The sequence below is a fragment of the Ornithorhynchus anatinus genome, chromosome 15, assembly GCF_004115215.2.
Source record: "Ornithorhynchus anatinus isolate Pmale09 chromosome 15, mOrnAna1.pri.v4, whole genome shotgun sequence".
Lineage (NCBI taxonomy): Eukaryota > Metazoa > Chordata > Mammalia > Monotremata > Ornithorhynchidae > Ornithorhynchus > Ornithorhynchus anatinus.
Window position 1 is genome coordinate 23,323,998 of NC_041742.1, and position 14,673 is coordinate 23,338,670.

General features: G+C 45.4%; 2 protein-coding genes across 5 annotated transcripts in view; one reads left to right on the forward strand and one right to left on the reverse strand.

Annotated features, from left to right (window-relative positions):
- Nucleotides 1-14,673, forward strand: part of MOSPD2 (motile sperm domain containing 2) — a 53,757-nt gene that overhangs the window by 36,295 nt on the left and 2,789 nt on the right. The window contains exons 14-15 of one of the 3 annotated variants that reach the window (XM_007670416.3): nt 1,526-1,628; nt 2,142-4,577. In XM_007670416.3, coding sequence (XP_007668606.2) covers nt 1,526-1,628; nt 2,142-2,297 — 259 coding nt within the window. In that variant the 3' untranslated portion in view covers nt 2,298-4,577. Of the gene's footprint in view, nt 1-1,525; nt 1,629-2,141; nt 4,578-14,673 lie in introns of those variants that run through there. The other 2 variants (XM_007670417.3, XM_029079634.2) reach the window with 2 other exon arrangements.
- Nucleotides 1,572-14,673, reverse strand: part of ASB9 (ankyrin repeat and SOCS box containing 9) — a 73,268-nt gene continuing 60,166 nt past the window's right edge. For both annotated transcript variants that reach the window (XR_003764716.2, XR_003764714.2), the window contains one exon: nt 1,572-1,931. The gene's annotated coding sequence lies outside the window, so the exon portion shown is untranslated. The remainder of the gene's footprint in view (nt 1,932-14,673) is intronic.

Consider the following 14,673-nt stretch of genomic DNA (forward strand, 5'->3'; position numbering starts at 1 on the left):
TAGCCCGAGAAACTTGCTATCCTGGGGAAAGAGAGACGAGGGGTCAGAAGTAGGGATAAAGCCTACTGAAGAAAGCAGAGGGAGAGCCTGACTGCCAATGGTTCGAAGTCGGATCTATCTGTGGGACAAGTTTATTCTGTATCCTCTCAGGGTTGGTGGGGGGAACCTTCATACTGGGGGAAAAAAAAACACAAACTGATCAGTGCCGCTTCATAAATTCAAATTTAAAAAAACCTTGTCATTTCAAGAATTGAGACATCTCTAATTTACCCCACCCCCCCTCGTCTACACTCACAAGTGAGAATGTTCACATACACGGAGTGTTTTGCTGCTTGAAAGAGAAGGGTATATAAATCCAAAGTTTTGTTGGAAATCAGATAGCCAGTTCCTAAACCTATTGGTTCTACATATCAAATCAGGGTATTTCAAATCTATTTTTCAGCATAATGTTCTCGAGTTTGGGGTGCTCAGATTAATCTCTGGTGGCTTTAGAAGAGCTGATAGGCTTTTTTTTAAAAAAACAAAAACAAAAAACAGAACCCAGTCAAATGCATCTGAAACCGTATCCTTAAACATTCCAAGGAACATACTTCTTAAAGGCTTTTGTAAGATTTCTAGTATAGTGGTATTAGCAGCAGAGCACTGTACTAACTGCTGGGAAAGAGGACACAAGTGGGATTTAGACACAGACCCTGTGCCTCGAGGGGCTCACAAATTCAGGATAGAGGTGAGGGAGAGGAACGGAGACAGACACATCTACAAACCAAGGAAGGTAAGCTGGGAGATGAAAAGGGATGGCCACAGCAATGGTGGGGTTGGGATTTAGTGTCTGGCAAAAAAGACAACAGGTGGTGGGCATGGATTCTGTGCTCTCCCAACACTAGAAGACAGAGCTAATCTCTGGACCACACCAGCCCCCACGATGCAAAAAACTATCGCAGGAAGAGAATCGGTAGAATTTAGTTGGACTTAATTCTTAACTGAGTTGGGAGGAGGGGGAAAAAAATCACCGGCCCCTAATTAACTTACTCATTACCTACTGACTACTTATTGCCGTTGGTCCCCGGGAAAAAAGCCCAGCTCTGCAGGTAGGGGATGTCGGCTAGGCAGATGATATCAGCAGTGTAGGTTTCTGACCGCAGAACCACCAAGGGAGTTCCTCCAGGAGGATGGGTCCAGCAGGATTTCTGAAAAAAAGTGGGCTGAGATGGGTCGTGAACTCTGTTGTACTGCTATATTGTACCCTCCCATACACTCGGTACAACGCTCTAGGCACGGTTAGCGTTCAGATGCCATGTACCGACTGAATGCCAGCAGCGGCTTCCGAGGCAGCCATTGACTGCTGGCTTGGGGACCGACTGTGACATGGAAGGCAAGACATTGCGGCCCTTCTCAGTGGGAGATTCCAACACCTCCTACCGAGAAACATAATGGACGTTGATTTGTTACTTCAGTGAGTTGGAGCCTTGAATCGATGTCCCGAAAACTGAAGTCTAGATCTACTGTTCCGCTCGGCTTTTTCTAGGTTAAGATGCCACGTTCTCGAAAGCAGCAAACCTTCTAGTCTCTCGTTAAAAGAAAACGCTTTTAATGTTCCGACAAAGACGAATGAGGATTTATACTCGCAGGTAAGCTGCTTTTAATCTCCTTCCAATGTTTTTTCAGGATTTAAAACGTCAACTCTCCCAGAACTTTAGAATTTCTCCAGTTCGTTTAAGCAGCGCTTTGTTCCTTATCAGTAAAAAAACAAAAAAAACACAAAAAACCCCATAGCATTGAGTCCCAGTGAGGTGCAGGACAGAAGGACTTGCTGGCTTTTGAGAGAGTCCGAGGAAGAAGTTCTGCACTGGAGAGATGTAGCAGCGGGCAATCTTGCGCATCTCTGAAGTCACCACCTGCCCGTCTTCTCCCTTGCAAGCTATTTGCTGAGCCTAGGAAAAACACGGGAGTGAGAATTAGCATATAAAGCAGAATGAAGGTGGCATGGCATTTTCGGGTCCCGTTCCTCCCCGCTTCCCCTTCAAAGGGTCGAGGTAGCTCGCGTGTTTGGATTTCTCATGTTCATATGTGGCATTCACAGAAGAAATGTCCTGTTGCGTGGCTAGCCGTAAAGTCTTTCACCATTTTTGTTTCCTCTTCAGCTTACACGGTTACTAGACCTCAATAGGAAACTTCAAGAGCAAGTTGACCGTTGTCTCTGGTTCCAACAGTTACTGACTTCTCTAACAGTCCTCTTACTCTCCTTTGCCACCTTTTGCTTGTATGTGTTATACAATCAGAGGAGCGATGCGCTATAGGGTGCGTGGCTAACCTGAGCTAACTAGTGAAGAAGTCAGACCCCCAAAACTATCCACTAAACCAGAACCGGCTCCGGTGGTGTACATCTGTGCTCTCCAGAGTCATAAGTACAGCACTGAGATTACTTGCCATTCAAAGAAGAAAGGAGAGCAAGAACAAAGATGCCACTCAAAGTAGCTTGCCTTGTTGTGTAATGAGGGAAGAGGAGAAACAGAGACGTTGAACACTGGAAAAAAAATGAATGGAATGTGGTTATCTCACAAGTGGAGGTCAAAATCGGACCGAGTAACGTAACAGTTGAATAGGAGTTACTTTTCCTTTTTGGTTGGAGTACCTTAAACGTCACGTGCTGAGGTCTTCTGTATATACGGCGGACTGATGACGTGCAAGCCGAATGCTCTATTGCAGCCAAGAGATATTCTGCCTTTTTGTGGAACCGAGTTGCCACAGTTGAACCAACGTGTTAGCTTTTCTATCCGTTGTATATTAAGTCTGTGTATATTGAGTAAAGAAAATGTACCCCTAAGATGTGTAATTTATGTAATCATGACTTTTTGTAATTCCGAACTACTTTCAGATTATAGTCGACCTTCTTCCGGAGCGTTAGACCGTTTCAGTGGTCAATGCCAAGTGGCTACTGTTTTCTATTAGAATTCCCTGAGAACCTGTCGTCGCCTTGGCTTCATTTTGAGCAAATACAGTAGCTGCCATCTGATAGGTTAAAGGGTCGTTTTTCCTTTTTGTCACCACACGCTTCCTGGAAGGGTTCTGTCAAACAACTGTTGGTGGGTGATTTAACTGTATCTCCCAGTAAACCCTATTTTTAAAGGGGAGGGAGAACTACTTGAATAGCTACAGTTTGCACTCTGTGTACTGTAAAGATCCAAATGGCTAATTTGGGGCTCAGATCTGTACCTCCCGAAAAAGAAACATCCTATAAACATCCTTTGGACTGGCCCACAAACGTTTGTTGAAACAAGCCAAGATCAAGAAAAACATCTAAGAAAGCAGGTCTCCTCGAGCACACCTGGACAGATGAGGAGAGTCATTCTGGAGGCAGTTTTGTTTTTCAGTGTTACGGGGAAAAAAATGACCTCAACCATAGGCTGAAACTTTATAACACTAGAGTACTATTTATTGGAAAATAAATTAATCTAGGATTGGATCTCGATTTTTGATCAAGGAGTTATTTATGCTGCGTAGCTTCACTGAGCTTCTTGGGTGGTTGAGTAGAAATTTGGTGTGTAAATCACGGTTGAGAAGAGTACTCTGAAGACTGGACTCGAACTTTAATCCTTGAATGCACACTGCTGTGGTATCTCCACTTAACTTAAATTTTTATATTTCAGTTTTAGCAACTCCAGACGAGAAACTGACTGACCTCCACCCTAAGTACCTTTTTCTCCCACTCCATTTTATGTGCACAGTCATTTGTCATGCATGCTGAGTTCTTGGCTTTAGATGCTTTAATATAATGGAGAAAATCGCTCAGTGTGGTCATGTGTTCCTTTGCTAAAAACTGAGGAAAAATTTGGGCAGGTTGGAGAGCTGCTTTGTTCTAACAGTGTCTCTTTGATGTTTCTTGGTGAGATAACATTGCCTAACAAAAACCTAACGGCCTGAAGTTTTGAGCAGTCTTTCATTCTTCAAATCAGTAACCTAAGCTGTTATTAACAATGTGGCTTCTGTGACTATGCAGAATGGCTGAAATTTTACCGTAAAAATCAAAGATGTCGACAGCCTAACCTTTCTACTTGTCCCGATGTATTCTGTACGAATTCATGTTTTCGCTCAATGTCTCATGTGAACGGTCATTTTTAGTAGTCCGCGGCTCATCTCATACTGCCGAATTCATAACTTCATCTGTTTACAAATGAATTACTGAGAACCAAATGTAGATCCTCTTTCAGTTCTCACGATGGACTATACAAAGTTTCTGTTAAATTGAATATCACCTAATTGTTAGAGAGTATCCTAGAAATCGTGGTGACTTGAGAAATTTGAAGCTAATTCACCTAATACACCATTGTAACTATTTTGAAATTCTTGCCTCTAATTTTCAATAGATTTAATAGCACTTTATTGTACAACCGCAAGAAATATATTTAGAATTGTTACCAGTAGAATTATTCTGATACTCTGGTGCTTTCCTATATTTTCAGTATTTTTATTACGATATTGGTATTTTCTTTGTATAACTGGTCAAAGGACATGTTTTCTATTTTAATATGTTTTAGAGGAATAACTACATTTCTGAAATAAAAAATCACCAGGAGAAATGTCTTGTGTTGTTCCAAGTCTTAAAACCCGTGCTTCAACCCATCTGACTACTTCATCCGCATTTGTATTTGTCTTTGAAGAAGGAAGGAGAGGGAGAGACAGAGACGGACCCCCAGCCCGAGAGACCAGGTGCCTATCCTTAGGGACCCAGACTACTTTTAGAGAAGCAGCGTGGCCCAGTGGAAGGAGCCTGGGCTTGCTAGTCAGAGGTTCGAATCCCGCCATTTGTCAGCTGTGTGACTGTGGGCAAATCACTTCACTTCTCTGGGCCTCGGTTACCTCATCTGTAAAAAGGGGGATTAACACTGTGAGCCTCTCGTGGAACAACCCGATGACCCCGTATCTCCCCCAGCGCTTAGAACAGTGCTCTGCACGTAGTAAGCGCTTAACCAATACCAAAATTATTATTATTATTACTCTTTCTCACTCCAGAAACTGCGCTGCGTCCTCCAGGGGGAGGGTTGTTCCTGCTACCACTGACAGCTTCATCTCCTCCCTTAACCACAGGTTAGGCAGATGCTGCTCTGCCTCTCTGTCCCTTTCGTGGAGCAGGCAAAGCGGAGGTCGTTAAAATGAACATTCTCTTTCATTTCTCCCCCGCCCCGGGTTACACTCTGATAGAAGATAATCAGTTGAACATGGTTCCCATCCTCCAAGGCTCACAGTGCGAGGGGGAAAAAGGAGCGGGCATCGTCTTCGTTTTTGAGTGAGGCCCGAAAGAGTTCAGTAATTTGCCAGAGACGGAGCTGGGATTGGAAACTGGGTCTCCTGAATCCCAGGCCCGGCTCTTTCCAGTGAGCCATAATCCTTCCCTCCCACATAATTTGCCAAGAGTTTCTGCTACGTGAGGCGGATGGCCTTTTAAGAAATCAGTTGAAATTATTTTTGCATTATAAGAGCACGAATGTAAAAGACAAGATCAATTCTGAAGTGCCTGTTCTGGGGGACCTTTGTTTCTCTAAGCTTTTTAGCCAACAGCCTGATTTTTCAAGTATGTCCATGTCTATTTCAGTGCATCAACCAAGGGTATTTATTGAGCGCTTACCGTATGCAGAACACTAAGCGCTTGGGAGAGGGGCAGTACGACAGAGTTTGGTACACACGTTCCTTACCCAGAGTCTAGAGGAAATTGAAACTGTGAATATAAAGTAGCTTTCTGAAAACAAGCAATGCATTCCATTCATCACGCCCCGATATGCGTTACAGTTTTCTTGAAATATTTTGTTTTATATAGTAACAGGTTTAGTCTCTACTTTGTCCTACGTCTGCTTTAGAAGAGAACAGCCTGCCACTCATCTTTTCCCGAAGACTCGCTTAGGAAAACACAGGCAAAAATGAAAGAAAAAATGTCTCTAATGCACATCTCAACTGCCTCTAATCATTTCCCTGCTGATCAGTGGCCACCTCTATGACCCATCAGAGCAGGATGGGGATAAAGCTCAAAAATAACTTTTTCCTCCTCTGCTCCGCTCACATTCTCAGTTCCCATTTTACAGACGAGGTAACAGGCACAGAGAAGGGAAGCGACTTACCCAAGGTCACTCAGCAGACAAGTGGCGGGGCAGAGATTAGAACCCATAACCTTTCGACTCCGAGGCCTGTGCTTTATCCCCTGTGCGGTGCTGCTTCTAAAGCAAGCCTGGTGTGCAGTTATCAGTAGACTAGCTCTTCTCAGCATTTCAAAGACAGTTTGGAGGATTTGTTAAATGAGTGGGAAACGTTTCCTAGAGACTCAAAACATCATAATAATTGGGGCATTTGTTAAGTGCTTACTGTGCACTGAGATAGATGCAAGGTGTACAGAGTATTAACTATCTGCATTTCCCCCCCCATTTAGACTGTCAGCCCCAAGTAGAACAAGAGCTAGGTCCCATCTGATTATCTTTTATCTTTCCCCCGCTTAATGCAATCTGTGGCACATAGAGCCTAACAAATACCGCAATTATGATTATTACGATGATTAATTTTTCTCCCTCCGTTCTGTCCCGGGGAGATGAAAATCTTGTTAGGCTTTAAGTCCATTCCTTTAGACCCGAACACACATTTAGCATGGGGGACCGTACCTGCTCGGTGCGTTACCGGGACTGCTTCAGTGAGAACCCAGATCTGCCCACAACCGCACGGATCCCTTTATCATCTGTGCTTATTCGTGAATCCGGAGTAGCGTGCAAGGTCTTAGGTATTTAATAACCCGAGGAGTAGAAAAATAAGATAAAAATCAAACTCTGGGTGAGAACGATTGCACGTCTCCAAAGGCAGTCAATCTGTCTCTTCAATTGAGCATCCATATTCATGTCAGAAGCAGCATTCACCAAACACATCCAGCACATTTTGCTGGGCTACAACGATTCTGCCCTTAGATGCGGAGGCAAAGTCCTCTGAACGTGGGCTGTGCCCAGGGTAGAGAATACATCCTTTCCCCTAGGTAGCAATCCCGCAGCTGTCTAATGGCAGAAAAAGTTCCGGGACGACCGACATTTCCTTTCATCCCAAGGTGACAGCGTTTTTGTGGCTTTCTCTTCATCGTATCATGGTGCCGCCCAAAGCAGGCAGAATTAGATTCCAGAAACAGCCGTTACTTTCAATATAGGCAGGTAAGCACAGACGTGATTATGTTATTTAAACGGAAACCCACGGGAACCAAACAGAATCATCTCTGAGAGAGGCAGCGTGCCTCGTGGATAGAGCGAGAGCCGGAGAGTCAGGGGTCCTGGGTTCTATTCCCCCTCCGCCACTAGTCTGCTGTGTGACCTTAGGCAGGTCACTTCACTCCCGTGCCTCAGTTACCTCATCTGTAAAGTGGGGATTAAGACTGTGGGCCCCATGTGGGACACCGGGACATGGATTGTGTCCAGCCTGACTAGCTTGTAGCTAGCCTAATGCTTAGTACAATGCCCGGCATATAAACACTTAACAAATATCATTTTTAAAAGACAAAGACCAGTCTTCTAGCTCAGGCACACGTGGTAAGTTTCTGATTAGATACAGGGAAGCTTCAGACTTGAGTGGGAGGAGGACAAGACTGGAAGCCTGGAGACTTGGGGTCTAGCCCTGGCTCTGACACCCACCTGTGGGGTGACCTCGGGCCAGTCACGATCCCTCTGGGCCTTAGTTTCCCCGTCTGTAAAATGGGGGAGTCGGACCTCCCGCTCCCGAGTACCTAGGAATCTTGCAAGGAGGAAAACAGACGATGTGAAAAGGCTTTAGGAAAATGAGCGTAGAAGTGAGTCCATTGAGTGCATTTTCTCCAAAGCACTGGGTGCTCCTCTCTTCAGAGGGGAAGGCTGGAGGGCATTAGACTGAGAAAACCAACTGTGCTTGTAAGAGTTGAGGCTTTAGGGGGTTTCTAAAGCACCCCCTTCAAGGTGGTTGTTTTTTAACGGTGTTCGTTAAGCATGGACTATGTGCGAGGCAATGTACTAACACAAACTAATCAGGCTGGACACAATACAAGTCCCACATGTCGTTCAAAGTCTTAATCCCCATTTTATGGAGAAGGTAACTGAGGGACAGAGAAGTGAAATGACTTACTCAGGGTCACCCAGCAGACCAGTGGCAGAGCTGGCATTACAACCCAAGACCTCTCTCTCAAGCCAGGGCACCTCCCAGTTCAAATTTGCTGGTGTTCCTCGGCCACCCGGAACCAGCGGGGGCTGGTTCTCAACTACCTCTCAGAAACATTACCGTATTTACCAACGGTATTTACTCAGTGCCAATGTGCGGACTTACGAGTTAAAAGATAATCAGGTCAGGTACATTCCCTGTCTCACATGGGGCTCAGGGTCTGAGGAGGGAGAACAGGTATCTTACCCCTTTTACAGATGAGGAAACTGAGGCACCGAGAAAGGAAGAGACTGGCCTACGGCCTCACACCTCAACCCCCTTAGGCTGTAAACGCATTGGGGGCAGGGAATGTGTCCTTATTGTTGTATCGTACTCTCCCAAGTGCTTAGTACAGTTCTCTGCAAACAGCAAGCACTCAATAAATAACAACTGAATGAATCAAAGTGGCCGAGCCAAGTCCATGCTCTCTCCATTTGGCCACACTGCTTCTCTACTAATTCTCTTAATTTCATCTTGCTCAAGAAGGGTCATACTCCTAATCTGCCCAGATCATTTCGGATTTGATTCCTGCCTTCCAAAACACCGGCGGCTCCACTGGATTCCGTGTCCTCTGCCGGTGCGACAAGTCTCTCGGTCTCTCCGTCCAAACCATCGGTGACAAGAGTGGAAAAATCTAAAAGCAGAACTGGGAGGCCCCCTCTCAGTAGATTCCCCAGGTGGATCCTCCGCTAACTAAAAACTCTTCTCCGGGGACGAGCCTGAAACCGGTTGTCGGCGTGCGTTGCTGACCTTAAGCGAGCCCGGGAGGGACTTTGGGGAAGTCCGTTTTATCCGCCGAGCGCTGTCTGGAGCTCCACGCCCACTGTATCACCCCGCAGAGTGGCGATCCAGGCTAGAACCTACATCTCAACTCTTAGGTCGGCAGCCGAATCGCTCACGCCGACCTAGATTAGCTGAGCGTTTTTCCAGAATACAGATAACCTCTGAGTGAGCCCTGCACATTCTCAGCAATGGGCCCGGCTCAATAACCCGCTGAACGATAATGGCATTCCGATGCAAAGCAGCAAAAGCGGTCTTTATAAACTCATTTTCCAGGATGCTTCCTGGTGGGCAAGCATACGCTACGGTGGAATGTGCGGTTCAGATTAAGGATAAACTAATTAGGAGACACACTGTTCGCTGCGCCCAGATTTTCTGAAGATTCTGGTTGTTTTGAAGACACAACCGAAGCCTGTGGGCCGTGGGCCGTCCGGCGATTCCAGCAGAAGGAGAATAATAAGGTCTTCTCATTTTGAAGTTACCCTCTCTTTTATTTTCCAGATACGATGGATGAAAAGAGATAGGATGCCCTGTTTGCGCTCTTTCGAAAGAGTTCTTTCAATTAAAAAAAAAGCACACACAGAATTCTCAACTCCTGGTAGGAGTCTGGGGGTATCTGAAATACTTCGCTCAAGAAATCCAAATACTACAATCGCTAGAATACTAATCAAGTGGTGAATCGAGTGGCATTTTAGTGAACCTACAACACGGTTCCCAAAAGCCAAGCCCAGAGATGCAGAAGTGACATAAAATGGAACTATATCACACTGAATCCAACCGTCTGTGGGCCGGGGTGATTTACAGATACGCAGACAGCTGTGGAGTTATTTAATTGGGGCCATCATCCAAAATTTTTCCACACAGAAAGGATAACGTGCAAATTCTAAACTGGCCCGGCAGCAGATTGGTCCATTCAGTTTAAACTGGCCGAGTCGTAAAGAATGCTTTCCTCAATGACCCCTCCCACTTCACTCTGACTTGGACTCTTTGTTCCTCCCAAGCTAACCTGCCCTCATCTCTCCTGCCTCCTCCCCTTCCTCCTTCCTGGAACTCCCTCCTCCTTCAAATCCACCGGGTTACAGCTCTTCCCCCATCTTCAAAGTCTTCCTGAAAGCCCACCTCCGTCGAGAGGCTTTCCCTGATTAATTTCTTTTCCTCGCCACATTCACATTTTCCAATTAGCACCGTAGCGCTTAGGAACCGCGCACAGAAGGCACTATGTAAATGCTAGTGAGGATCCTGCTTCAGTTCAGGGCAGATTTTCTTGGGAGTAATTGGTAACTCCGGCACTTGGGACAGGCTCTGTCCACTGCAAGCACTTAAGAAGCGCTACAAGGAATAAAAATAATCATGGACAGGTCTATACATCCCAATTCAGAGAGGGAGCAGTGTGGTATAGTGGAAAGAGAACGGGGCTGGTAGGCAGGAGACCTGGGGTCCACCACTTGCCTGCTGTGTGACCTTGGCCAAGTCACCTAACTTCTCTGAGTCTCAGTTTCCTCATCTGTAAAGTGGGAATTCAATAGCTGGTCTCCCTCCCACTTAGACTATGAGACTCAAGTGGGACAAAGACTGTGTACGATCTGATATCTTGTATCTACCCCAGCGGTCAGCTCAGTCCTCGGTACACAGTAAGTCCTTATACACCGCAGTGTATATCAGCTTATACCAGCTTGTATAAGTAAAACTGGATTCTCCACACACCGCAGCAACCCAAAGATGAGTACCAACCGAATACTAAAACCTAAGCTCATTTTCCTTGCAAACTTCCAGTTTGATTAAACAGATTAATGAGAGCAAAGTTTCACAATATCTACCAAAACCAGTGACTAATGAGAACAGCAGGGATTTAAAAAAAAAAAATCGTGTCCAGTCTGAGGGCATTCTGAGAGAATTTAATGAGAAGAGAAAAACCACAATGTATGCATTTAATTTCCCTGCAGATCTCGAGAGGAAGGAAAAGTACAATCACCCCTTAGGAACTATGTGAAATATCCACTGTGACCACATGGAACAAGGCAAGAGGGCAGATATAAAACACACGTCTCCTCGTCCTTCTCAGACTCTGGGCATTTCTAGGAGGACAGTGGGTAACAGCACAGGCCAGTGCCAATGTGACCCACAACAGGAGGAGCAGGGGGAACACGAAGCCACAAAGTGGCTGTCTTATCCAGATGTGTCTGCTGTGTGACCTTGGGCAGGTCACTTAACTTCTCTGGGCCTCAGTTACCTAAACTGTAAAATGGGGATTAAGAGTGTGAGCTCCAGGGGGGACAGGGACTGTGTCCAAACTGATTAGCTTGTATCTGCCCCAGCGTTTAGAAGAGTGCTTGGCACATAGAAAGAGCCATAATTACCATTATTTTAATTATTCTAGCAGGCCACATGCGGTTGGTTCAGCCATGCGATTTTGCCTTCTGTTTACGGAGGATTTGCCCTATTTGATGAGGTGGAGTTTAAAATGTCCCCAGTCCTGTATATGTGATTCTGTCTAAGAGTCTGGTTTAGAAATTTGATTTTCCAGACCCTTAGGACAATTAGTACAGGGCATTTTCCTCCCCAGCCCCGTTAACAGTAGATTTTGGAAGAATGAGCTCAATTTTTCATTGCTGTTCTCCCTCTTGTGTGGGCAGTTAGAAATATCCATTAAGGATTGGTCTATCCTCCCTCTTGGAGAATCTAATAAGCACACTACAATCGCCAAGAGAGTGACTGACTTTGTAACCTGTGGGAAGATGGTAAACAGGTAAGCCGTTACAGCCTATTTTTATCTATGAATAACTTCCTCTGGATGAATGTGAGTTCCACTTCTTTACCAGTCACATAATCATGCCAAGACAGTTAGGCAAGAACTCTTTTGCATAAGTAGATTCCAAGCAGAAGTAAGAAAAAAGCAAAATTGCAGTTTTTCAACTAAGAGGGGGGGAAAGGGGGAAAGAAGAGTGTTGATTGTCTCAGACTCTGAGTCCCAAGTGGAACAGGGCCGATTACCCCTAACAATCCCACATCACATTTAGCAGAGTGCGTGGTACATACAAAGTGCTTAACAAATGCTACAGTCATTAGTGTTATTAGTAATAATTATAATCAGACCCACTCCCCAAATCCAGACGATGCCAAATTTGAATTCAGCTTTTACTCTGAGAGTTCACCTTTATCACCCCGAAAAAGACCGGATCTTTTCCTTGCACCCTACCCTGTGTTTCCTAGGTGTCAATCCAAGCTGATTTGAGCCCTCGGCTATTCTCAGGCACGGAATCCACCTGCGTTCCATTTCCTGGCTCCCTCTCTTTCCTTAACGTGCCAGCGTGTGTGTGGCTGACAGACGTAGCCGGCATTGATTGTCAGAACCATTTATCCTAATGGCATCTGAAGGAGAAGTTCTAAGACAGTCCCCTGTGGGATGGATCAGTGTTCAGCTGAACAAGTTATCATTATGGAGGATCTCGGTGGATGGAAACAATGACCTCTCAACAAACACCGCACTTAACACTTTAAGTACTCACAAAGCTTTAGCACTTACGTGCATATTTTTATAGACCCTTACTTCTGCATAATCACACCTCCCCTCCTAACCGTAGCTTCCTCGAGGACAGGGATCATGTCTACTAATTCTCTTGTACTCTCCCAGATGCTAAGATCATTGCTTTGCCCAAAATACATGCTCAGTGAATACTGTCGCCTGACTGTTATCTATTCGTTCTGGCACCCTTGCAGTGGAGCCCCAGAGAGGAGCAAAACACCTAGGCTAGAAACCGTGATGGAAGGGAGGAAACTGATGACAAGAACAGACAGTGTCCTGCCACGCACACGGGCCAGCTACTAAGGTAACAAGACACCAGTGTGCCCGAAGGTAGCAATTCAAGCCAAGTGTGTAAACACTGTTAATCCTTGAGGGTTTAAAAGGTCAAGAACTGTCAGGGTAATAGAAACAAAACACAGAAAACTCGGGAGCGGTGACAGGCTTGAAAACGATCTATTTAGTACTGAAGCCGAAGGAAAGTCCTCCCCCCTAGCAAAGTTTTCCTTTTCTCCAGCTTTTAAATATGGATTCACAATCACACGCAGCAGACCATCTTGGCCTTCAGGACATGGGGAGTGCAGGTGCCAGAGATACAGTTCAGTTCAGACCTGGCAATCTCCCTGCCTTTACCAAAGACGGCTACTATTAAGGGAAGCGGCGTGACTTAGTGGAGAGAGTCCGGGCTTGAGAGGCAGAGGACACGGGTTCTAATCCCGGCTCTGCCACCTGTCTGCTGTGTGACCTTGGGCAAGCCGCTTAACTTCTCTGTGCCTCAGTTACCTCATCTGGAAAATGGGGATTAAAACCGTGAGCTCCCTGCGGGACAACCTGATTACCTTGTATCTACCCCAGCGCTTAGAACAGTGCTCGGCACATAGTAAGCGCTTAACAAATACCATAATTAGTATTATTACTACCACAGACCAAGCAAGTTGAACCTCGGTTTCACAGACGATAATAATACCTATGATTAGTGGTGATTACCAGTAATAATAAGGGCCGACTCAACTGAGACAGTAGCATTACATCCTGGGAAGGCACAGTGGGGCGGCCAAACTTCCTTTTCCCCCCCTCTCAGCAATACTTGACACCGCTCAGTAGCTTGCTATCTGACTCTCCATTTTACAAGAGGAATGAAAAAACTGGAGACTCCAGAAAGGACACAGAAAAAAACCAAAATAACTGAAGGATTAGAAAGTTAGATCCTCTGAGGATAACAACTCAGGGTTTTAGCCGGAAGAGAAGATTAAGATGTGCCTTGAAACTGTCTTTAAATACATACAATCTTGTAACAAAGTACACCAACCTCTCCTAGATTCAAAGGGTTGCGTATGGTCTTACAAAATGCGATGTGAAGGAGAGAAGTAGCTCTCGGGTAACGAGAGAGCCAGCCACAAACTTGGATCCTCGGACTCCCAGGCCAAGACTCTGTCTGCACTCACCCTTGCTTCCTGCCTCAGGTGGCAAGGTTTATGCTTAAGAATGTCAATGGTGCGTGGTAAAAATCAGAGATTCATAAAGGGATGCTTTGAAAACAAGAATCACTAAGCCAAGAAGATATAGGTGACTGCCATCTTACGGAAAAACAGCCAGGCAAGTACAGAGTTGGTGATATTTGTTAGAACAGCGGGGTGGCCTAATGGAAAAAGCAAGAGTCCCGGTCCCACATCGGGTTCGCGGTCTAAGTAGGAGGGAGAAGAGGCACTAAATCCCCATTTTACAGATGAGGAAACTGACGCACAGAGAGGTCAAGTGATTTACCCAAGGTCGCAGCAGGCAACCGGAAGTTTAGGTAAAGCGAGCAGGATTATTGTATAATCCTGCATGTTTTGTCCAATTATTCAGGAGGGTCCAAGAATAAAAATCATAGTGAAAAGAAAAAGCGGGATTTTCTGTTAGGCTACTCTCCGTTGGCTTCTGAAGCCTGCGTGACAATGTTAAGGCTTCAGGGCTTAGAGCTGCGGGACTTGGCTTATCCCCCACTCTAATATTCACAAAAGATGAAACTAAACTGCAGTAAATTGGAAGGGGCTTATTGGTCATATCACCTGTAGTATTTGGTGCTGCCCAGGCATATTCTCCCGATTTCCCTCAAGAATAAAAATAAAGACAGAAGGAAGGAAGGACGCCAGCCAGTGAAATGGGAAAAAGTAAAGCTGGCCCGTTTGAGGTTATAAGCATACATGGGA